The 25299-nt window shown below is 36.7% G+C and overlaps 1 protein-coding gene across 1 annotated transcript; it reads left to right on the top strand.

Annotated features, from left to right (window-relative positions):
• The first annotated feature begins 410 nt into the window (after positions 1-410).
• On the top strand, positions 411-24013 carry pxdc1b (PX domain containing 1b). The gene is made up of 5 exons (XM_006634423.3): positions 411-1647; positions 15149-15240; positions 16489-16606; positions 17533-17638; positions 20489-24013. The coding sequence occupies exons 1-5, from the start codon at positions 1392-1394 to the stop codon at positions 20607-20609; spliced, it is 693 nt and encodes a 230-aa protein (XP_006634486.1). The 5' UTR covers positions 411-1391; the 3' UTR covers positions 20610-24013.
• Positions 24014-25299: the final 1286 nt, after the last annotated feature.

Below are 25299 nucleotides of genomic sequence, written 5' to 3'. Positions count from 1 at the left end.
TGTGCAACTTTAAAATCACTAATGGCTACTGAAATATTAATTTAATAACATTTGCAATGTTTATGGGGTACATACCTAGAGGAAGAGGATGTGAAGTACATGCTGAGAAAATTGCACTGAAAATCTTTGACTTAATAAACACAATTCTATAAAATCTTTAAGAACAAAATTTTCCCCTGCTATCCCCCGGCCTTCAAAATAAACTTACTCCCCCACGTTTGAACAGTTAAACTACATCAAATTCAGACTTGTGGAAAACAGCAAACAGAAATGTCAGCCCTCTCTGCGGGCCGAGTTATGCTCAGATCTACCGAGTAGATGCGCGCACACACACAAAATTCCTCAGGATGATGTCAGGATTTAGCAGGAAGACGAGTCGCTCATTTCCCTAACAGTACAGTACGTGCTTCTTGGTCCATGAAAAGGAAACTTTTCTGTAAAAGAGAAAAAAAAAAACTACATCTTAGGTTTTTATTTTTATTTTTTACAAACCTACCATTCGTGGCCAGGGATAAAGTTTTGGTTGGCTGCTATTTAGTTTTTTTTTTAATGGATTTTGCAACTTTAATGAGGTTCTAGATGCAGCGTTTTTAAGTCTTCCCCTCTACCCTTTTACCGGCCGACAGCCTCTCCTAGTGGCTTTTGACAGATCGAGAGTGCCGGGGAAGGCCCGCTAGCCTGACCCTAGAGAGGGCAGCATTCCTCGCATAGCATCCAGTTGCGCTGGGGGAAGAGTGCGAGAAGGCAACTTCTGGAGAAAGGAGGCAGCTGCGAGATCTGCGCCTCAGAGCCGCTGGACACGTAGCAAGCTGGCAGTTGGACCTGACAGGATTTTCTTACATCCCTGTAACAGCACTTCGAATCGATTTGTTACAGTTTGTTTCCTAGCTCTAAGTTTATTTCCCCTTGTTGGAATAAAAGGAGAAAAGGCGCTGTTTTTTTGTTAGAACTATATACTAAACAAGCAGCGCCTATCCTGGAAAACTAAAACGGATGGGGGTACTGTATCTATAACTTTTCTCACTTTCAAAATGAATGTGAAGAAACAAAAAGTGCGTCGGTAGAATTGTCAGTGTCCTTTTCCTCCGTCTTTGTAGTCTGTTGCTTTTTTGAAGCGTGATGCCAAGTTGCGACACTTTGAGGGTGTATTTTCATCTCCGTTTATGTCAGTGCCACGTTTGAAACTGCGTCTGCATTTGCGGTACGGTCATTAGTTAACTCTATTGCTACGGGAGGCAGCAAGAACTGCTGGGAGGGAAATTTATGCGATATTGTTGAGGAGCAAAGTCTTCTTGCTAGATAAGCAGAACAGCGGTCATCGGTCTTCTGCTGGTCCGGCGGTCCACAGAGGAGCACCTAGCTCCAGCTCAAGCATGCTGGAGTGAAGCAGGATGGCATCAGCCGTGTTTGAGGGCACATCTTTGGTGAATATGTTCGTGAAGGACTGTTGGGTCAACGGGATACGGAGGCTTATCATTAGCAACAGAGGGGACGAAGAGGAATTTTTTGAAATTCGAACTGAATGGTCTGACAGGAACATATTGTACTTGCACAGGAGTTACTCTGATCTGGGTAGGCTATTTAAAAGGCTGCTGGACTCTTTCCCCGAAGACAGAGGTGACCTCGCACAGTCGCCCCTAATAGAAGGTAAGAAAGTTGATTGGAAAAAAAAAGAAGTTTGCTAGGTTTTAAGGTTTTACAGAAGTATTAACTTACACCACGGGCTATTTTGTCCGTATTTCCAAAGTTAAAATATTTGGTTACATTTTGCACCTAATGTCAGTGATTTTTACACAGAAACACCTTAACAGGAAAAGTTTGATGTGGCATTGTTGCTAAAATGGATGCGCGATGTTCATAGACTACAGTAGCCTCATTTAATTTTATTTTTTTGATATAAGCGCTTATGTGGATTTAAAAAGAAAAATGTTGTTTTTCACTTTCTATAAATATTTGACAAGATTTGGAGAAGGTGTTGTTAACAGGTAGATTTAGCTTTACGCTTACGAGTGTTTACTTATATTGTTGATATTAGACATTTGCCATGGTTTTAAAACAATAATCGTGCGAAGTATAGTATAAATATATTATATTTGGTTTAGTTGATGCTTTGGTTATGTTACATAAAACCCGTTAAATAAATTATATTGGCCTGACCCGATGACACCTGAAACCAAACGTATCAACTAGCGATGAACTAGCTTCCAAGTTCAGTATTCTTCCTTGGAAGTTATCACTTAATATATGTTTCTTACTCTCTCAGTTGCATTTTTTACACAAAGTAAAGAAAGAATATTTCAAAAAGTTTAAAATTACTATCTGTGGTGCATTTAAGATCTTTGAGAAACTGGCCAATATGTGTTTTAGGGCTGCCCTCTCCTGTATCTCAGTGGAACTTCAGAACTTTGTGTATAATACAACTTTTTTTGAGTAAAATGTCTCGTTAATATAGATATCATTGGAGACTTGTTAAGGCATACGAGTCCAACAGTAAACAGAGTACTCTGTTATGAAAGCAATTACACGGAAATACGTCTAGTAAAATAACTGACAACATATTTTTTGTGGCATTATTCTCTTTTGGTCCCGCGTTCTTATGAATTCCAAAATGAAGACAACATACAGTATTCCATCCGAAGGTTTCTCGTGAAATATAAAGAGTAAATTATATTCTGAACAGCCTACTAACAGAAGATGTGGCATCGCAAATAGTGCTGCATCACACAATTCTGTGAAAATTGCAAATCTGCACATTCTATGAATTATCACAAAGCTCTTGTTCTGTAAAGAGTATGAAAACTCTTTGTCCAGTGTTATATTGTATTTTCTAATTGTATTAGAAGTCTGTCCACTACTACCAATAAAACCTACTGTGTGTCTGCTTCTGTCGTTCAGGCTGATGTGCTGGAGGGCTTTTATCACCCTTCAGTTATTCAACATCAGCCTCAAACTAAGTGATATTGTTATGTATCAGGTGAATGATTGGCTTGTTTTACAAAATGAGATCAGCTCTAACATAGTACTCAATTATAGTTTTGCATATTACAGTCATAGCTATTGGAATAAATTCAATGTTAAAATAATTAAATTTGTTTGTTTTTCCCCATCATATTCACATAAAAGCTTAATGGGTGAACAGTAAATGAGTGAGGTTGGCATACTGTGGATATAGTCTACACTTTTTTTGGCCTCCCATCTTACAATTTTAGATTTTTTTTCTATTTTATGAGATTTATCTAGTTCAATATTCACAGAAATTCACAGGAGTTTGAAATGTGTTTAGCATCTTCCTTTGTAATGCACAAGAATACTTAGTACCGCTAAGCAAATATAAAATCAATATATAATAATATAAATCCTCAACTATTCTAAATGTGTTTTACAGACACCTATCAGAAATGCTCTTTGAATAAAGTGAATAAAGTATTGGGCACAAGGCAAGATACACTCTGGATGTGATGCTGGTCTATTGCAGGGCACACACAGAGACAAACACGCACCTGCACACACTCACACCAGGGCTAATTTAACAGAAGCCAATTAACCTACAAGTGTGTCTTTGGATATTGGGAGGAAACCCACATGAATGTGGATAGAACATACAAACTCCACATAGATAGCACCCCAGGAATTGCACCCTATACCCCAACACTGCGAGGCAGCAATGCAAACCACTGTGTCACCGTGATGCCCACATGATACTTATACCAATACTAATATTTTAGCAATTGTTATTTTAATATTACGGACTCCATATAATAAAATAATGTTCTCTTCCCACAGGGATCCCAAAGAAAAAGCTATTCTCAGTGAAAGGAATATAGTATTTCTGGCAGTATGTGGAAATAAATGCAAATAAATTACTTTTTCACTTTTCCTGGTTATTAATTGCAGTTTGTCATTAGACAAACCTTTAGCAAAGGGATTATGAACCTTTAGTAATAATGAAGTATATGTTTTTTTTTCTCCCCACAGAATATTAATTGTAAAATCAATGTAATTTCTCAGCAGGGTCATGTGTGACTTTTACCATAGAAACTGTTAATGTGCTAAGGGTGATTTTGCAGATCATGCCATTTTAAGAGGAAGTTGAGGTTGAAGTGTTTGACTGCTGGCAGAGTCTTTAGGAAGTTCTTTTCTCAGTATACTCTACATATTTCAGTTCCACATGTGAAAAAATGCACATTTCAACGTTTTAATGTGGTAAGAGAAAAGAGGAGTAAAGAAGATCCTAGCCTAGAGAAAATTTGCTGTTTGCATTCAACCTGAATACATGGGAGACTGGTTAACTAATACCTCCAATGTTGGGTATAATGTGCTTTTTTGTATTAGTTTTAGTATTTCTTTCAAGGATTCCACTGGTTTTAGCAGCTATACAGATTGTATCCAAGCTTGACCAAGGCTTTATTTTCTTCTGTATTAAGCATAATAAAGCATAGCATAGATATAGCAAAGTATGATAGATATTGGTAAACATGGTAAAGGAAAAAGAATGTCAATATCCTCTGATAAGCACTCAGAAAAGGGGGTCCAAGTCCAGCAACATGCAGAAGAAATGTCTTTTGAGTAACCCATTCTGCACAGTTAGTGCCTTTTACAGTGTACATGTAAGGCACAGACAAGATAATGCTTTAATCTGGACTTTTTCTTAAGAAAGTGACTATATTCAGTTTTTTTATTTTTGGAAATGATTATATGAGTAAGATATGACCAATTAAGGGTTTTAGTCTTTCAGGGCCAGAGAGCCTTTAATACCAATTAATAATTACAACTTGTAGGTTGAAATATTGGGCGACCTGTTCACAAAACATTGGAACCTTACTTCAGCGGTTTTTGACACGCGTCTCAAAGCTGAAAAAGTAACTAGTATATATACTAGTATATAGTGTATATACAGTATACATAAATGGGAAAAGCTGTACAAACCTCTTTTCAAACAATAGACACCAAATTATGGAATTTCTTTGTCACAAGCGGATTAGTGTGAAAATCCAAACCCACTGTTGTCTGTAATTATGCCCACTCAATTAGGTATTTTTGTTAAATAGCTAAGCTGCCTAAGCAGTATGGCAAAAAGCTTTGGTTCAATCACTACTTCCTGCATAAAAGTAAATTAGGGAAGTTGGGGATGTCCCCTCACATTGTTTATTTGTCAGAGGAGGTTCAGCTTGACATTAAAATGGAGTTCCCCCACCCCATCTAAAACTGAAGTCCAGACATCCCAAGGAAGGGGTGCAGTTGGGGTTCTCCCCCTTGTCCAAGCGAAGTTCAGAGAATTGAACCTACAGAAAGTAAGAGTAGTGGGAAGGATGAGTTGTTTATAGAAAAGCATAGAGCTGGTGGAGGACCCTTTTATGAACAATGGCCAAAACAAAGTCTCAGTCTGGGGGAATCCATTACACAGCTGAGAGTCCAAGGTATGCCAAAAGTGAGAGATTTATTAGGTGTGTAATCACATAAAGCATAATGTGGCTAGTTTGAGTCCATAAATAAACAATTATGAAGAGAAGCACTCAAAGAAAACCATTGTATTTCTCTTAATTTGTACTGAAAGCAACATTTTTCTGTAAGTCATGCAAAGAAGGCTGCTAGTTTGGTACTAGATGGTTGCCTGTTGCAGTACAGAACCAAGGAAACCAAACAACAGGAATGCAAAGCAAATGAAAGCATTATGCAATCCCTATGTGTCACACAGCACCCTGCAAGCTAAATTAAAGTTTTCGCTCTATATTTAGCCCCTTCTGCCTTCAAGTTCCACCCTGTATGACATGTGATTCTCATGTACTGTAGACATAGTCCAGGAATTCATTTTCTGCTGCCGGTAATCCTTTCCCACATATAAAGAAAGATAGCAACTATTCCAGGGACATACTATATGTTTTGTGAGTATTCACTCACTTTCAGCACTCTTTTGGACTATAATGAAGAAAGAATGGCCCATCATTTTGAGAATTATGTCAGATTTCTGAGCCAGGGTCTGTGGCAACATAATGAAAGTCTTTCACTGTATCATTACAAACTTGGTGACATGGCACGTTTTTTTTATCTGGGAAACAACTGAAAAGTAAATCCCAAAGTCAGTGTGGAAAGTCCTTTAGAAAATTAGACCTATAGTATGTGTACGGACATATGCACATTTTATACATACACATTTAGCCCAAAAATGATTATACTGATGCAAGTTATGTTTTTTTTAGATTTCAGAAATCTATTCCACACATTGTTTGCCTTCTCTCAAGCTGTTTCTCTACTGAAATCTTATCTACTGTAGGTCAATTTGCTTTGTTTCATACTTGTCTAATAAGAAATGGAAGTAAAATAGGTCCAGTGATTAATGTCACATCTACTGTATCTAGAAAGTGTGGATAGATTTGCTGCTAAGGTTAAAAATACATTTCAAACTTATACAATTTAAATATGTTAAGTTTTCTTTCAACCTTACACATTTATTAAGAGAAATGATATGCAGTATTTGTTACTTTACACAATTCTGTTTTCTTTTAGTTTTTAAATTTATATTGGTCATACATCTGAGATCATCATATTATTATATGAACTGTAAAATGTCCATGTTCAAATGCATTAACTTTCTGATCATTATGTGTTTGGGAAAATAAAATTGAAAAAATTGGTCACAAAAGTAGTCTTATCAATAAGTGAGTAACACAAGCTTTGCATGTATCTTGCTTACTGAGTTTTACTAATCTATTTTGTGCGTGATTGGAAGTCTAAGTAAGCGAATCAATCTGGGTAATAATGTTTTTTCCAAGTTCTACCCATTCCAGATCGTAGTATGTATAATATAATGAAGAATGTACTGTTTGTGGTGTTTTACAACAGGAAACCATTAAGATACTGCAGAAATGTAACACCTTAACAGCAATTATTTGTGATAAAATCACAGCAGGTATTTAATCAGTGTGCTTGCTGACAGTCAATTTGTGCACACTGACCATAAATACAATAGAGAAGCACTCAAGTAACAGGAGTGGATGCCTGGGTGGTGACCTTCCTTCCTTGCTCTCTTGACTCCCAGCATAAGCCTAAAGGCACACTAGTCTGGACGAAGTTGTCCATATCCACATAATTCAATTTCAAATAAAACCAGTTATGTTTTTTTTTCACTTTTATGAAATACTTTGTAGCTTTTCTGAATGGCTTCACAGAGTTATGTTAATATCTTGCTGTAAAATGTATTTGAAATCTAGATTCTAGATTCCTCTAGATTCAGAAGAGAGGACAGATGCCATGGCAAAATAAACTTTATGGCTATAGATTTGTTTTCTGTTGTATCTTTTGTCTTCTTTGTTTTGCCCGAGGCATACAGTAGGTGGGTTTCTAAGCCCCAAAAGATATGAACCACCAATAAAAACAAAGTACCATGACATAATAGGTTTATGTGGTTTTTATCACATTAAGTGACTAATACACGCATTAGGCATTGTCTACTCAAAAAGGCAACTAAGAGACAAAATATTTGGAAAAAGGACAAAATAATCTAACATACCTAGTGAGCAAAGCTAATTGCATAAGAGACACCCAATAACTTAACCTAAAGGGAAAATACCTAATAAAGGAATAATTAAAAGTAATGCAATAATAAAAATATTAAAGGTAATAATGTACAGTAGCAGAGGAATTAATAACGTGTAGGAAAGCTATAAATAAAATATATTTTCAATGGAAAACAAGCAAATGTTCCTATAAGTGGAGTGATACACAATGTATAACCATGTGTGTGTAATTGTAATATGAAGGTAATGCAATATTGGCAAGAAGAAACAAAAATACTGTATTTTGTTCCTTACAAGTCAGAAGAAGCAAGTTATAGGACCATTTAGATTAAGACTTGAAGTCATGGTACCAAAGGACACAGTATGAAACAACAGAAAATAGAAAAATCACCTTATGGTGTTTCATAAACTAAATCACTTTTAGGTATTAAACCATTCATGACAGGCTGAACTCAAATTGATTTTAAGTAATAGGAAGTGTGGTATGTTTCCTATGTGGTGCGTACTGGAATCTACATGCAAGTGCATTTAAAACTGAGAATAGGATGCACTCTTTACCCAAAGGGTGCATGGAACAAGCTCTTCAGTCATGTTGTTGAAGCAGATACCCTGGCTTCTGTCAAGAAACATCTGGTTAGGATCCTCTGATCAATTTGTTGCTAACAACCAGACGGGCTACATGAGCCTAATGGCCCCTTCTGATTTGTAACTGTTCCTATATTCATAATGTTCTAACATAATTCAGATACAAAAGTGACAGGATGTCCTGGCATGTCAAGTAATGAGTCTCAGCAAAGAGGCAGTGGGTTCAGAAGCACATTCTTTAGGAAGAGAGTACGGATTTGTTTGCAGTTTAAACTGGAAAATGAGAAGGCAGGGGCCTCTCTGCAATAACTGGGAGGGAGGCACAAAGTGAGAGATGTGACACCTGGAGAGTGACCCCCACACAGATCTGTTCTCTCACAGAATCTACTGTATCTGACGACCCCTTGCCTATACAGTACATGTTTTCATAACAGTACATGTTTTCATAACATAATCTTAGCAATGGCATAAATCAGCCTCCAGAATTTGAACAATGTTGTTGATTCTTCCAGACCTTTACATGTCTGTATGGTTACCTACAATGTATCAAAAGCATTATGACTGCTGGAGAATACATCTAGATTGAAAGTAGAAAATTAATTGTCTAGTTATTTTGTGTATATTTTATGTTAGTGCCTTCCTACACCAGTGCAGAGCACCAGCAGTGTTTACCACAATCAATCCAAACATCAGGAGAGAACCTAAATTCTTCTAAAAAGCTCACATGCCTAGTCCTGTGACAAGGTGCAGTGCTGTGCTTAACAAACTGTGTGCTGCACAAAGAAATGCTGGTGTCAGGTGTGCTGTGCAATCAAAAGAGATCTTGAATGTGTGGATTAGAAGCTTTGTGTATCTCTTTCATGCACTGAAGCACGCTCACACTTCATGTTACTGAGAAGTTTTGAGATGGTAAATGTGGGCCTCCAGTTGGAACGTTTCGGAAGCACTGGCAAAGTACCGTCTTTGAAAAAGAAGAAATTGAGCAGACATATAACATGCTCACCTCTAGTCCTCCTAGACCCGGCTGAGAATGAAATGATAAACTCATAAACTCTTAAGACTGTGTCCAACTTGTGTGTTTATCAAATACTTCCACCCAAGAAAATCACTTTATTTCCTGGCTAAGCAATTGTGCTCAGCATGTAACTACTTTAAAATCAACAGTGGTGTTATGTAATGGAAGGTCCTTTCTGGGCAGGTAGGCACAAGGTACATGTATACAGTATGTATCAATTAAGGTTATTAACTACAAATCTGCTCATGTTGAACCTACTGTTCAGCAGAAGATAAGCAGCTTTACTGCAAGTGTACAGGGATAATAACTTATTAGCTTAAGTAGTTTTGTCACCCAAAATGCAAACCAGAAGTAAAGACTGCTTCTTTTTTGAAAATCTGGGGGAGAATACAGTAGGTTGCCACGTTGCTCTTGAGTACAAAAACTGGTGTATCTGTATGGAGTATTACTGCAAATAATAATGTTCAGTAAATGCCATCTAAGTGCTGTGTGGGGGTGGAGGCAGCCTTCACAAAGGCTGAGGTTTTTTCTGTCTGAAAATAAATATTGCTTAGCAAACGAACCTCCTACTTGGTTCACTTAATTGCAGATCTTCTTTAGTCTTAGCAAAGACTGCCTGTTTGGGTTTACGAAAAAATAATAATTCTGCTCACTTCGAAAGAACCATATACCATATTCAAGCAAGAAAATAGTTTGAAGAAAGACTAAATAAAGAGTTAATTTTATTGAAACAAAATCCAATACATATACAGTTCTAACAAGAGAATATGACATCATTGTAAGAGTTAAGAGAATAAAATAGCCATAGAGCTAGATACATAGAAAAGAGTTGATCAAGGACATATGAACTGGATTCTAAGAGGTAAAAGCTGACACAGCCTATGACAGATGGTAAGATGATATCATTATGCTTTCAGGTGCAAGCTGGATGAAAATAGTTGAAAACTAAGGACTAAGCCTGGCCTTTATCTAGCAGTGGATCAATAAAGGTTGCAGCTGATGCCAAGAATGTCTGTTGTGATGGGATAAGTTAAATGTAACATCTCTATTTTTTATGGTGGATTTTTTGATCCACAAGGTACAAATGACCTTTTATGAAAAGGTTCTCGCATCCCTTAAAATAAATAAAGCATTTTGATGAACAGCCTTTGGCCAACATTGTGCCTGTGCAGACCTTGTAGTTCTGTAGCTGTGTGGAAGTTGATGGCATTGTGCAATATACAGTATGCTGCTTAATCTGTATACTAATAGTCCGCCTCATCAAACAAGGTGGCGCTTTTGGCAGAAGGAGAATTTGCTGAAATCCTGTGAATCAAGTGTGAATCCCTGTTTAGGATTCCAACTAGCAGCCTCATTTACAATGATTGGCTCTCTAATAATTTGCATTTTCTCACAATCTTCTACATTGTCCGACTGGCTAATTACAGTATATAAAGTGCTATGGGAACTTGTCTTCTTGATTCCTTCATTTTAAACATAGAAATAATTGAGAGCAGACAAACATTCCATGATTTTCAGGGGATAGTGTTTTCAGATTTCACATTGGACTGTACTTTACATTGTTTTTGTGTTCATCCTGTCACGCCCCTTAGATTTTTTCATCTTAACATCTGTGTAGCAGAGGATATATTTTGGTATGACTAAATCAAATTCTCATTGGTGTTTCCTGAGCAGAAGACACCATAGGAAATGATTCTGTTTTACCGCAGCTCGTATTACAGGATGCTATAGTACTGCTTCGACAAAAGGTCAGATCTCATCTTTTTATTCTAAATCATTTTGACACTTTTATCCAAACCAACTTACACACTCTTCATCAGGGTATTTACTGGAACAACATAAATGGAATGTTTTGCTCAACTGTGCAATAGCAATAGCCCATACAGGATTTAAACCCACAACCATCCAGTTCTGTTATAACCCTAGAGCCCTTACCCCTCCTCCTCATGGCTGCATCATCAAGGCACCTCTCAGAACCACTTCCTCCTTCCTGTCAGACGACTATCACCATGGATATCCCTTATAAACATGCCACCCTTCTGAGACTTATCATTGTAAACACACAATGACTGTAAAAAATAAAACTCAACAGATAAAAACAATTGCACTGAACTCCCATTCGATGATAGTCCTTTTATATAAATAATGAAAAGTATTGAAAACATCTTGCGGCCTTTATTGAAAGCATTTGAAAAGAGGAGAATGTGAAAACAAACGTGAATTTAGAAATATGAATACACACTGTTCAATATAGCTTTGTGCATGACGTGGCTACATATTTGCAAAATGACTAAGGATTGTTCTTTGGGAAATGCTGCCCCCACCATCTGTTTTGAAGCAAAGCTGATCTCTTAAAAATACCAACGAGTATCTTATCTCAGTATTCACCCTTAAAACATCATTGCCATTTAGAAAGACAAAGTAGTATTTTTTAATCTGTTGTACTACTGTACATTCCCATACTCTTTTAAAATCTTGCGTAAGCTGTTATCCCATCTTTTGTTTTTTCTGTCTTGATTTTTATTGCCTCCGTTTCCATTTATTGATACAAAAGCACATGAGAGCTGGCAAAAAGTGTGATATTCCAAGTGTCTCAGGACCTGTCCTTGACAATAAGTGGTTTAGTGCTGCAGAGCTCTCCCATGATATAATGCTCTTCATTGACATACAGTAGAGACAGAGCTGAAATAAACACCAAGCTCAATCATATACAGTACAGTATATGCATATATCTTGTGAGGCTGGCCTTGTGAATCTGTTGGGACTGTTGTCATACATGGATGTTTTGTGAGGAAACTTGACAATTTTACTGTTTCAGTTCATGCTATTTTTAATGTAGCTGGGGTCTGTGATTCTTAAGGTTTTCTGTGTCTGTTAATAATAAAAAGAGCTCAAAGCTCATGTTTGAGATGTGGCATTGTGGTTGGATGTTTACTTGCTAAGTATGGTGACTAAGGAAGCATTTTTTTAGACATTCTCAGCTCAGTGAAATTTGTGTTGCTTGTTTGCAGTGGGTTGCCATGCAGTCGTTTATTTCAAATAAAAAATATTGGTATATTGGTCAGTTTGTTGCATTACAGAACAAAATACAAATGACATACTTAAGGAACATCTTCATGTAAGACATGTTCTTGTCACGCCCTCTGCAGCCAGAGGGCGCTCCTTCTTTGTCCTGTCCCTAGTTTCCGGTCTGCTGTCCTTCCTGTCCCTCTCTTTCCCTTGGGCTATATATTTCCGGGTCTTGCACTCTGTCCTCGCTCAGCATTGACGTTCGGATGTCCTGAGACCCGCCTAGCACCAGGGCGCCCCATGTCCGCTCCCTGAGGGCATAGGTTTCTATACGGCATTCCTGAACTCTTTGCACTAATGAGCCCGGGCCTTTTTCCCGTCTCGCCGCTACGCATATGGGTCTTTTTCTGCTCTCCTGCTCCCCACGGTTAGTCCATTTGGACGTCCATGACAGTTCTATTGAATTGTAGAAACACACCATCCGATACAGTATATCCTATTTTAGAAAGGTTGTAAAGTGTACATTCACCAGCAACGTTCCACTCTTAAGTTAAATATAAGGTAAAATATAATAGAATGTAGCATTGCTGCCACCCATTAAATTAGATTTCTGGTGATATCTTTGTATGGAGTTTGTGTGTTTTCCCTGTGTCCATGTAGGTTTCCTCCATGTAGGATTGGCTTCTGGGAATACTGGCCCTGGTGTGAGTGTGTGCATGTTAGTGTCTGTATGTCTTGCACCCATTGCTTGCCAGGATAAGCTTTGTCTCCCCAATTAACCAATGAACTTGTATTGGAAAAAGCAGTTATAAAATGGATGGATGCATAGAATAGGATTTTGCTCCAGCTCCTGACAAATATGCAATATGAAAGTGAAATCCATCTCTGCCATTGACTTGATAAACAACAGGCCTTGTGTCCTTTGAGGATGTGTGGGCTATCCTCAACTGATCCTTACAAATAAGTTGTGCTATAGTATGCTGCCTTCCTGGAAATCTCTCATATACTGTAGATTCTGTGCCAGGAATGGGCTGCAGTCCTACTGAGGAGAACACAAGATCACATCCATTTATTGCGTAAGACCATTACCATCCCACAAAGTGTTACTCTCACTCTGATTCTACCACCTCAAATTCTTGAACAGTTTGTTCAATCATTCTTCTGAAACAGCTTTCATGTTTTACTGAGCTGTTTCCTCATACTGATGCTCTTTTCTGCAGAGAAATAAAAATACCCTAACAATGAAAATAGAGGATTGTGAAAATTCTCATAAACGATTAGTGTTTTTAACTGTAATTTTCTGCCAAGTGTTTTAAAACTATGTAACTGTTTACTGTATGTATTTCTAGAAATCTGGTTTATATATATATATTCAGCTTGCTCTTTTAACAAGAAAACAACAATGATTTTTGGCTTTTTAATTCTGTATAATAATATTAATATGTAATGCATAACTTTATAACGTATCATATGATCACACGTGCTTCCACAAGTGTTTTGTGGAAAAACATGACGTGCATCCATCAATTTTCTACATCCATTTCAGGAGTCACTGGAGAGCTGGAGCCTGCTTCAGCACACAATGGGTGCAGGGCAGGATACTCAGGACACAAACACGCACACACTCACACCTAGGGGCAGTTTTGTACTATTACTCTATGTCGTTAGGCTGTGGGAGGAAACTGGGGCACCCAGCGAAAACCCACAGAAAACACAGGAAAAAGGTACAAATTCCATGCAGACAGCACCCCAACTCCATAACCCAGGGCCCCAGAGCTGCGAGGCAGCAAATCTAGCCACTGCGGTACCACAGCTGTCGCTAAGGGGGGGCATTAGGGGGCAGTGCTCCCCCCCAAAAGAATTTTCTAATAAAGTGGAAAAAATGTTTTTTATGTAACTAATCTTAACATTTCAATCGATTTTTTTTCTGTCGTGACGAATGAAAAAAATTATAGCTATAATGGTGAGTCAACCTGTTTACTTCTGTATTTTATGAGCACCGTTGACCGTTGATGATCATTAAAATGATTGGCACTTATTCAGGTGCGCTAGTTCCTATGCAGGTTACACAAGGAGGTGCTGATGAAGTAGTGCTGTGAGCTGTGGCTGTTGCAGGCTGTGTGATTGTGTCGTGGTGTGTTATCAACCTCGTGTGTCGCATGCTTTGTCTGTGGTTACAGGAGTATTAAGCTGACTTTACATGTGTTTTAAATAATGTTTCCTATTCCCAACCTACTGGTGTATTTGCTGAATTACATTTGACTTTGCCTCCTGTATTGTAGCGTTGATTAGGTAACTATCATCTGCAGACTTATGTGTCTCAAACTGGCGCTCCCCAGTTAAAACGAAATAAGTTTCAAATTGAGTTCAAATTGTTCAGGCGACGGCCCAGTGTGGTACTATGCCTCCGCAAGAACAATAACAATGACGTTAGATTCTATAACAGTTCTAGAGTTAATGTGAACTTTAGGACTGTTGACACCCAATATTTTTTAATTTCTATTAATATGAAAATTCCATGATAAGAAATCATTCACAGGCATGCTTTTAGTCGGTTATCAAAATATTAGAAATGTCAATTGCATTGTGAATGAAAAGGTTATTTTATTTAGAACCAGATCTGGTTTTTCCTGTAATTGCGTGCATTTCAGAACAATCTTTCCCGTTTTTTGTAGATAAAAGGTCAGAGCACATAAAGCCATTAACAATAACATAACATATTTTCCAGAGTTCTGTCACTTTCAATGATTTGTTCCTGTGCCTTTTAACACTTCAAGCACACTTAGGTAAACTTTCTCAATGTGGAACTGAAAAGTGGTGCAAAGTTTTGTTTTTGCTATATACACAGATGTCTAATGGATAGACTCAGCTGGCTCACTTTTGCTTTATTTCTTAGATCTGATTATTATATTATATTTTATTTTATGGTCCAAATCTTCATATGTTATTGTCCAAATCTATGCAAGCTTTTGTACAAAGATTGAATTTATAAAACTGATAATGGAAAAAGTATGTTTTTTTTCAGGGCTTGTCAAAATAAAGGAGGCCAATGACATAGAAGCTAGGTTGAACGAAGTGGAACGACTTCTGAAAAATGCAATAAACCTGCCTTTTAAGGTACAGTTTTTCAATTCTGCATGGAACACATTGTCCCTCACGTCTTACCGATAACAATCACTGACATAAAAGACATGAGAAATACCCTGATGGTGATGAGAGTCATGTGCTCTCTCAGGAGCTTGTTGTGAATGCTGGAAGAAGAAATTATCTGATCTCAATTTTCTTGCATAGCCCATTTTTCATCTTCATATGATGAGCTTTGTTGAAAAATGTATTTTTGCCAATTGTTGTCAAGAAGCATGTCAAGGAAGAAAATCTGCAAGATAATATGCGCTAAAGAATGAATCGAGAAAGTGCCAACCTAAGCCTCTTTACTTTAATACAGCATATACCTAAGTCCACCCAGCCTGACTGACACGTCATTCCTAATGCCATGATGGTTTTCTTGCATAAACCACAGTCTCTTATATTGTAAGTGTTTCACATGAGCAAATTAGATATTTTGATAAGCCGTCCCATCACACAGATATTAATGTTTTTTTTAAAGATAAAATTACATTTTTGAAATGGCAATGTTTGTATGAAGAATTGTTTCACAGGTTATAAAATGTGTACATGGACCTACTGTCCATGTAATGTAATGGAATACATATTTACTCCATTCTGTCACTAAACACAGAAAGAGCAAATAATTCACCATACTGGGCTTATTTTTAGAGACACATTTTCAAGACTCCAGTTTCTTTCAAGATTGAATGCCATGCCAAACACTCTGTGCACTTTAAAATGTACAAGAACTCCTGCTTTTCAAAGTTGTGCATATGGAAGGGCTTTAGAGGAGCCATTTTCATTCATTAATGACAGATGAAGCTTTCAAAGTAAATTAAAAGCAGAAATGCAGTGAGAATTTAGAAGAGCACAAGTGCATTGAAGAATGTGTAATACCTCACTACCTAGTTTTGTTATTTCACTACCTGGTTTCCTCTCTGATTTCAGTAACCTTTTTTTCTAACCAATTTTATCACAGATACCTTTTTAAAACTCAGATGATTTATGACAACGTTGCAAAAGAGGATATGAATAAAGTTATTAAAATGAAAGACAGCAGGGGCTTACCCTATTCCCTTTTCTGACCCTAAATATCAGAGTAATGGAAACAAGACCTGACATAGAGTCCTTTCTATACAAATAAAGGTTAAAAAATGTTTATGCAAATTTTGAAAGATACATATTTTTGAAATAATCAGAAAATATTATGTCAGAGTCCAAGAAAAAATCAGCAATGTATTTCCTGTTTTTATTCAGTATTCTAGATCTGAAGTGGTCCTTACTTTCTTTGAGCGGTCTCAATTAGACCAAGTTTTGAAGAATGACAACGTTCACAAAATTCAGCCTTGTTTCCAGAGTCCGGTAAAAATATCTGGTTGGTATTTGTTTTCGTTGTATTACTGAAGGTTCGTTATTTTAACTAGGAGATGTTCTCTGAATTTTTTTAAGTTTGTATATTACACCAGCTTTAAGAAAGAAATTACACCTGCTACCGTTCTTCTGACAACACCATTACCGCCCTAGAGCCTGATCCCATCCTTTTAGATCCTAAGCAATTTCTGGCCTGGATACTACTGGGATGGCTGACCTTTGAGGAAATCTCAGTTGCTGGTTGGAAAACAAGTAGTGCTGGTGGATCACTAGGCTCTTTCCAGTTCAATGCATCCTTTATATAAGATTTAAAACTGAGGTCTTGACTTGGTCTTGTAGATTCCAAGGGACTGTTTGTAAGAGTAGGAGTGCTCAGGTGTCAGGCTAAATACTACTGTACCATGGGCTTGCAAAATCTGATCTCCCTGAATTTCCATCTTAATTTTGTGAAGTAATTTCTAATTTCTCTACTTGATATGCTGTGTAGAGAGGTGCTGTTACATACAGTACTGTAACAGCTGTCCTAAAGCACTCAGACAGATGCTGCACTTCAGTGGTAAATGGAGAGGGTTCTATCTGTTAGACGTTTTGGGATCTTTTGGGATCAAATGTTTTATACAAACACAAGGAATTGATTTTTGATGCACAGTATTTATTTTGGTTTAAATAGTGATAATAATAATTTAATCTATTTTTCTATTACAATTAACCATTGCTTATTATAGATATAGATAATATATAAATATAATTTTACATGAAAAAATAGTGACCCTAGCCACAGTTCAGGAAACGTCAAACTCTTTTTGATTTCAATTTTGAATTTGTTTAATTTTCATACAGTTTACAGTTTAATATGAATTTATGTAGTAGCTATATATATTATTTAATGATTTCTCATTATTGATTTCATCTTTCTACTTTGTTTAATAGAGATAATGAGATCAAATGGGTTTTGTTTAGCCAACACAGAAACTATAGTTTTTGATCAGATCCTACCCAAAGAGCGGCCCACAACCACGGACTCCACAGAACACTTGTAAGTATTATTTTTTCCATAACTCATATTTTTATATCACCAAACATGTATTCAAAACATTACTGATGCCTAATGATAAATGTTACTTCCATTTCCAAATCCAGATGGTATTTCCTGAATTATCTCATTTAGACATTTTTGTGTGGTTCATTAAAGCACTGTCAAGGTACATGAAGTGTTGTCCTGGTACCATAGGTATTGAGTGGTGGGAAATTACTCTCGGGGTCTCTACAGTAAATGTATTTAATCCTTTTCTTCTGGAACAGCTGCAGTTTTGAGGGTCACTGTAAACCAAAGCCTAACCCTAACCTTGCAGGCAAGGGGCACAAAGCTGAACTACCCCTGTAGGGGCACCCAGAGCTTCACGAGGTACCAGGGAAGTGGACTGGTGATTCTTAACACTTGGGCTTAAGAAAGAGACTCGATTCTCTGTTGTTTTGTCTTGAGACTAGAGCACATTCACTTGAGACTTGACTTCTGGCTGTTGACACTTAACCTGACTTGAGACTTGATAAAAATGGCTTGAATATACTAAGAATTCAAGGCTATTAGTTTTATAGCTTGTGTGTGTTCATTATTCTCCCTCACACTATTTTACTTTTCTGTGATTTCTAGAACTTCCAGAAAGCATATGGATATCTGTTATATCCCATTACTGTTAATCTACTGTTCACCTGACTACTAATGTGGTATTGTTTTTACAAATTTATTATAAATTACTGACATTCACTCAGTTTGAGATTTCAGAGGCAGATGTCTATATTCTGACTGTATCATCTGACTTACATTCATAATCATAGAATGCCCATTTTATGTTTTTATTCAATAACATAAAATCTAAAAAAGATGGCAAAACTATATTTCTGTATACAGTCATAAAGCTGCAGTTTCATAGCTGAATGCAGTCATAAGCAAAGCTGCCTAAACTGAAAATAGTTCTATCAACTTTGATATTCTTAAAATGTAAATCCTTGCAAGGTGGAAAGATTTAGCCCAACTACTACTGCTAATTGATATGCCTATGTTTTTCCCCCTAAAAATGAGAACACATGACTGCAGTTACAAATATGAGTTTTATTTACTTATAAATCCACGGAAACACCTGGAGCAGCTGTTTCCTTGGATTTGAAGCATCATCATCCCAAAGATCCCTGGAGTGATGACCCAGCTGGAACAAATGCAGGACAAGTGTAATCTTCCTTCGCGGCCAATGTTTACATGCCAGTCTGTGTACATGCAGGTGTGCTGTCTGCCCATGATGTGACTGCTACTGTAGTTTTCCTAAAGTTTAGAAAACACAGAGACAAGATGGATGTCGGGTGCTGTGTGCTGATTCCTTGATGACATAAAATGCCAATCATTTTATTTTGGTCCTTTGACAAAGAACAGATACAAAATGAACACAATTCCTACAGACCACAACACACAACACAAGGATTTAGTTCCCAAGGCACTTCCCCGGACTGATCAGTAATCTGAGTAAAATACAATATTACATGCTCCGCCAGTGCGGAAGACCTTTCCTGTGGGACCTGTGGTGGTGGAAGCTTTCACACATGAAACTGGTCTATGCAGTTATTTAAAGTGGATTTAAACAAAATAGGAACCATACAGAAAACCAAAACAAAAATACATCTGAAACACTGACTGTGTTTACCCTTACAAAACCTTTATTAACCATATGGTTAACCCCAAATCTAACCTTGACTTGAATCTAATCAAAACTTACAATTACTGTTCATATCCACACTAGTGAGGCACAAATGCTAGTGAAACACAAATGACCTTATATATCCCTCAAACCATGTGGCCATTCACATTCCACCCAAACACATCATTATACAATTATCACACACTGGTGAACTATACAGTATGTCTTATCAAGTCCTTTCAGGACTTTCTAATGGTATTATAGTTAATTCTATTGACTTCAATACTGTGACCTAGATGACATAAATGGAAATTGAGCTTCTCAGCCATGTGGTTGAACCACCACATCTTTCAATCTTTGAATGAAATCTTTGCATCACTATCACTTTGCTTCTAAAAACCAAATGAGCTAGATGGAACAAATCCTCTTTTTGCAGATATTCTTATATTTTAATCAAACTTTTCACTGCAATGTCCTTGAATGCAAGCATATTGCTGACTATTCACCAACTTCATGAATTATGACCCAGGCAAAAATTGTGTGCAACACTGAGATGATGTTTCATGTTTTACGAGTGCACAATCTAAATGCATGCAGACAAACATAATCTGCTTTAGAAAAAAAACCCTGCTCTTATCAATGACCAATAATAATTGGACAGAAACTGTACAAGACATTTCAATGAAATATTAATGTTTGTCTACTGAAAACCAATAAATAATTCAGCCACAATTAGTGCAGAATATATAATCTCGTGAATTGCACTTTGTCCTTTGATCCAGACAGGGTATTGTGGAATGACTGCAAGTCATTTTTCCTGGATTGCAAGCTCTGATGGCAACAGGAAGAGGCTTAATGTGGGAATTCATTCTTTGCAAGTCAGAAAAGGGCAGGAAATAAGCAGACCACTTTTAATCTTAGAAAGTTTGAGACTTTTGTTTCACATTTAGCATTCCAGACATGACCAGCACTTTTCATCCATTCCCTAGCCTGGTGTTTTTGTCAAAGAACGTGGTTTCTGATCTGTGAAAACTACTTGGCAAATAATGCTTTTGATTTTTTAATATAGTAGTACAGTATATCATTTTCCTTGTTTTATAGATGGCATTCTGTGTTATTTATAGCTACTAGATCTGACGTTGACCTTGAAAGGCTACTCTTCTTTTTTTGTGACCCCGAATATCTATTGTTGCCCGCAGGTTTGAGAATGGGACTGAGTTCCCTCCAGATCCAGACAATAATGATGATGACCCAGAAGCCTATGTCACCAATCTGTCCTACTACCATCTTGTCCCCTTCGAGACGGACATCTTGGAGTGACTACGTGCTGCAACATTTTCGGCATCGCTTCAGACAGGAATTTCAAGGATTAATCTTGAACGTTTCTGGACCTACTCATCACATCTGAGTATGGAATGCCTTGTGAACAGTTTAGCCACTGTGCCTCATTTTCACACGCTATAATGCTTGTCTCCATCAAAGAGGGAAACCAAATTGTTTTTTGATGTCCAGATGTCACTCAGCCATCGGCTTCCTGTTAGGTGTCTTTCTATGGGACCTCTCACCTGAGAAATATGGAACTTACAAGCTGCTGATGTAACTTTCCTTTGCCCTGTGCATGCTACATTATAGATGTCAGGCCACCCTCAATATGGTTCTAACTACAAACTAATTAAAGACAGTGCGACTCAATTGTAGTTTCCCCATATATGTGAAAGGCTTGTGAACATTTGAATAAATTACCTTCCTTTTCCTTACTTAAGTTCAAATTATTATTTCTGTGAAATCTTCTTTGGGCATTTCAGCGCTGATATATTTGCATTGTCCTCTATAGAAGCCTTTAATCTTCTTAGCTTCCTTGGAAATGAAGGACTTTTTGAAACTCGCATGTATTTTGTATGTTATCCTCAAGGGACATTGTCGAATTTATCCTCAACACGAGGTATTCCTGGGTTCATTGTCAGCAATGGACAAACATAATAAGGTCACTATTTAATCATAGGTACCCATGGTAAGCTGCTTTCTGAGTTCAGACCTTTTAACCTTACAGCTCTAGCTGTTGACATTAGAGGTGAAAGGTAGCTGGACTTCATTTATATGTTGAACGAGCAATATATTCTGGTTTGTCTCTGTAAAATTATTCTGATTTTTTTTTACAATCTTTTCTTTGTACTTTGTACTTCATCCTTAATTACAAAAACAAACGAATAATTGTGTTTGATGCATTAACTTAGTTACCTAAGCTGGATGCACTGCAGTCCATCTCCACTTCAAAATAATAATTATTAGAACTCTTCAGCGTTTTAGTATACACAAGCTTTCATCCGGACATATTTTGAGTTCTAATAAAGATTATTTTGGAGTGGATAAAATTTGTGTTGACCTTATTTTACTGCCTTTGCTGATTTTTACTGGATAGCACATCAACAATTTTTGAGTTTGCGTTCCTTTTTTTTTCAGAATGTTAACTAAAAAAAAGGAAATTATAAAGCTTCTGATTTATGCTGCGTAAGGACTTATTATGATGTATTACAGTTATTTAAACAGCCATTTTCTTGCAATTTGCAAAAAAAAATGCCAATTTTAGTCTGGAGTTAATTTTAAAATAACACATTTACATTATTTTCCTAATTCAGTAGCTTACAGTATGTGTGCAGGCTTTGGAATCGAAGCAGGCCAATTATATTTTTTGTGAATGAAAAACATATAGTGTATTTTGATGTTTCATGTGCAGAATTTAGATTTTGTGATGGCTGGTTTCTTATTAATTAATTAATTGCTTTCTAACTACTAGGCTACAATTAGCTTCAAAGACACTTTTGTAGTTGAAGAGGCTATATACATATAGATTCATAAAAGTGAAATGTGTTTCTTTGTTGTATCACAAAAAAAGTATCTGTCATTTTGTTGACACATTTGTTATTTTAACAACATCTAAGATCTATATATTTATAGAATAAAACTGGAACAGTGTGGATAAAACAAATTAACAAAAATATATCTTGTTTTGATAAGATGTAAAGTCTTGAAATTACAAATATGTAGCTATCAATATGTGACTATAAAATAGTTGTGCATAACAGTTTGACAGGCATTGGGTAAATTCTGAAGGTTTTATCTTCTTTACCATTAACTTTGCTGGAACTTGAGAATTAATGTTTTTTTTAATTCATAGTAGTGCTGCTAACAAACTTGTTCTCAGTGTGTGCACTTCAAAGGCTAATCACAATGGGCCAAGATTTTTAAAGGCTCAGAGTTCCCAATGGCAGTGTGCTTGCCTTATTGTTTGAATCTGTTGGCTTTGGATACCATGTAATGAGAGACTTGGCAATCAAATATACATCTGTCAGGCCTTCTGTGATTAGTAAAGCAGTCATGTCCATTTTCACTTGTGAGAAAATGCTGCAGTTTCGTGAAGCAATTTGCTTTTCTAAGCAACCTACATGATGCTTCTCAAAATGTCCACTATTCCAATAGATAGTTTAGTGGTGGAGGAAAACGCATACTTTATTTTTAAACATATTAAACAAGTGGAAAGAAATTCAAACATTTTATTATTTGGAACTTTAAGCTTATTTTATGGTATAAGACAAGCATTTACATCCTTCTTTGTGATCATTGGAAAAATGGAAGTTATTATTCTAAGTAGCAAGAAATTTAAATGTCATGGCTTCTTAATTTTTCTTGAAAACCCGCTTTTCCGTATTTTACGAATGTTGGTAATGCCAAAAGACCCCCAAAAGTGGTAACTGTAGATGAGAAACAATTGTTAAGATGGTGAATTGAAATAAATGAAGTAGTATATTTAAAACATACATCTGGGTAATTGTGCAATATGTGATCCTATTCAATTAAAACATATTCATAATTATTAAATGAAACACGCTCAATGATTTGGCCTAATGAAATTGGTTTCTTTTGTGAGAAAGAAACCTGAATCTGATGAATTTGCCAGATTACAAAAAAAAATATTCCTCATATGAATTAGACTATCATCGCATCATATTATCTGGATTATTCTAGAGCTGGATTATGTTTGAGTAAAAACAGGTGGTCAAAAGAATGACAGGTGACCTGTGTCTGGATTGAACCCAGAGCTCTTAAACTGACAAGACTCAAAGGCTTAAATAACCTGTGTTTCAGAGTTACTACAAATTATCGTCGTTCTTAGTTGCCTCCCTTTGCTAGTTCTGTTCCAGTAAATAAGATGACATGATTAAGACAAAGATAATGTAGTATCAGTACAGAGAATGTATTAAGACTGCTTGAGATTTGCAAGTGTAACTTGAGTATCCTAGTTCCAACAGCATATCAGTATTCCAAAATAAACATGGCATCCTCTAAACTAAGACATGATGAAAGATATTTTTGTACTAAGATGTTAATTTAAAATGATGTGAAGTCTATATTTATTTTTTATAGAAAATGGGAACCAATTTATTTTCAAATTGTTTTGCTTCTTTGTGGGCTGTGCCTGTGCTGTACCTTCACTAGAAACAAAGGAGCAAGCTGTTAAAAGGATCAAAAGTGTCTGAGAATTCTCCTGTGTCTGGTTTTCAGTATAACGTTTGATGTTCTGTTTCCCCTGGTTCTGTTTGATAAGCACATTTTTTTTAATTACAGGAATTTAACATATCAGAGCAATATATATGTAAAATCTAATAAACTGCTTCCTGCTTCTGTCAGCAATTAGTGCAAGGTTTATTAAAGGCATTTTCTAATTATTAAGCTTGTAGTATTATCCTTTATTGAATATTTTAGTAATACTTTCACATCCATTGAAATAAATGAATTATTCTTATTTGTTTAGAAGCTCTGAAAAAAAAAGCAGTAAAACATATCAAGAGGCTCTGACCAAACTTTCCTTTAAACTCTTAAACCTCTGCTGATTAGGTCACAGATGGTCACCGAGACTGGATCTTATTAGCCAAAGAAAAGGAGTCCTAGAGATTAGGTGTACCCTACTGATGATGTGTTGTTGCAATAATAATTCCACTCAGTATGAGAGGAACTACATGTGCTTGGCAGAAAAGCCAGTGGTGCGAAGCTACCATCTGTGAAATTGTGACTGGGTGCCACTAAGTCAGAATCCCCCCCAAAAGAGGTGTGAGTCGGGAGGCACCAGGATAATTCTGGGTGTTGTTGGTGTTGGTCAGCCACAAGGTGGCACTCTTGCTTTTAGATTTGTTGAATTAAAAAAGAATACTCAATAAAAAGGGCTGCTCCACTGTAGGAGAAACTGAGTACTGATGTTCTGAGGAAAGTCCTGTCAATATTATGGACACTGCTGGCCGTATAGTACCTTTCCCCAGACCTGGGGATATAAACTTTGGTTGTCATGGCCAGATGAAATATGAATGACAAAATCTGATTATGCTTCCTCATCATGGAAACTTCCTTAAACTCATCATGCTGTAACTGAAAAGGCCACAGAAACTTTGGGATTTAAATCTATTTTTCTTCCTGGTGGCCATCTACTTTTTTTCTTTGAATGTGTTGCATGATGCAGAACATGAGCCACAAGGCGATGGCCTGTCTTACAGTCTCAGTTAGGGCCTCTTTCTGGCATTGCTCTGGCTGAGCCACAAAGGCTCATTCCAGTTTTCTGAGATGCAGAGGGAGTAGCGCACAAAAAAGTAAACTGCCTCACTGGTTAACAACATCCTCTTATAAAGCTCAGAGGGTGATAATTGCCACACAAGCAGACAGGGAGAGTTAAATCCAAACTTTTCCTCTCGTGCACATGTCATGTGAAAAAAATGCAAACCTCACACAAAACTGACAGCAGAAAAATAAATCAGATTTTCATGCAGGACATGTTGCAAGGCTGTAAACCTGTGAATGATCACTGTGCTCTTTCCTGCTGTTTTGATGCAGTGTTTGGAACAAAAAGCTATACAAATTATTTTTCAAAATTAACATTAGGATTAAAAAACACTGTTGGCTGACCAAAATATTAGAGGATTTTTGTTATTATTTTTGTTATTATAATCACAAATACAATAGTTAA

This window comes from Lepisosteus oculatus, chromosome 6, assembly GCF_040954835.1.
Source record: "Lepisosteus oculatus isolate fLepOcu1 chromosome 6, fLepOcu1.hap2, whole genome shotgun sequence".
Classification (NCBI taxonomy): domain Eukaryota; kingdom Metazoa; phylum Chordata; class Actinopteri; order Semionotiformes; family Lepisosteidae; genus Lepisosteus; species Lepisosteus oculatus.
Note: the sequence above shows the minus strand (reverse complement) of the source record. Positions and strands in the feature narration are given on the sequence as shown.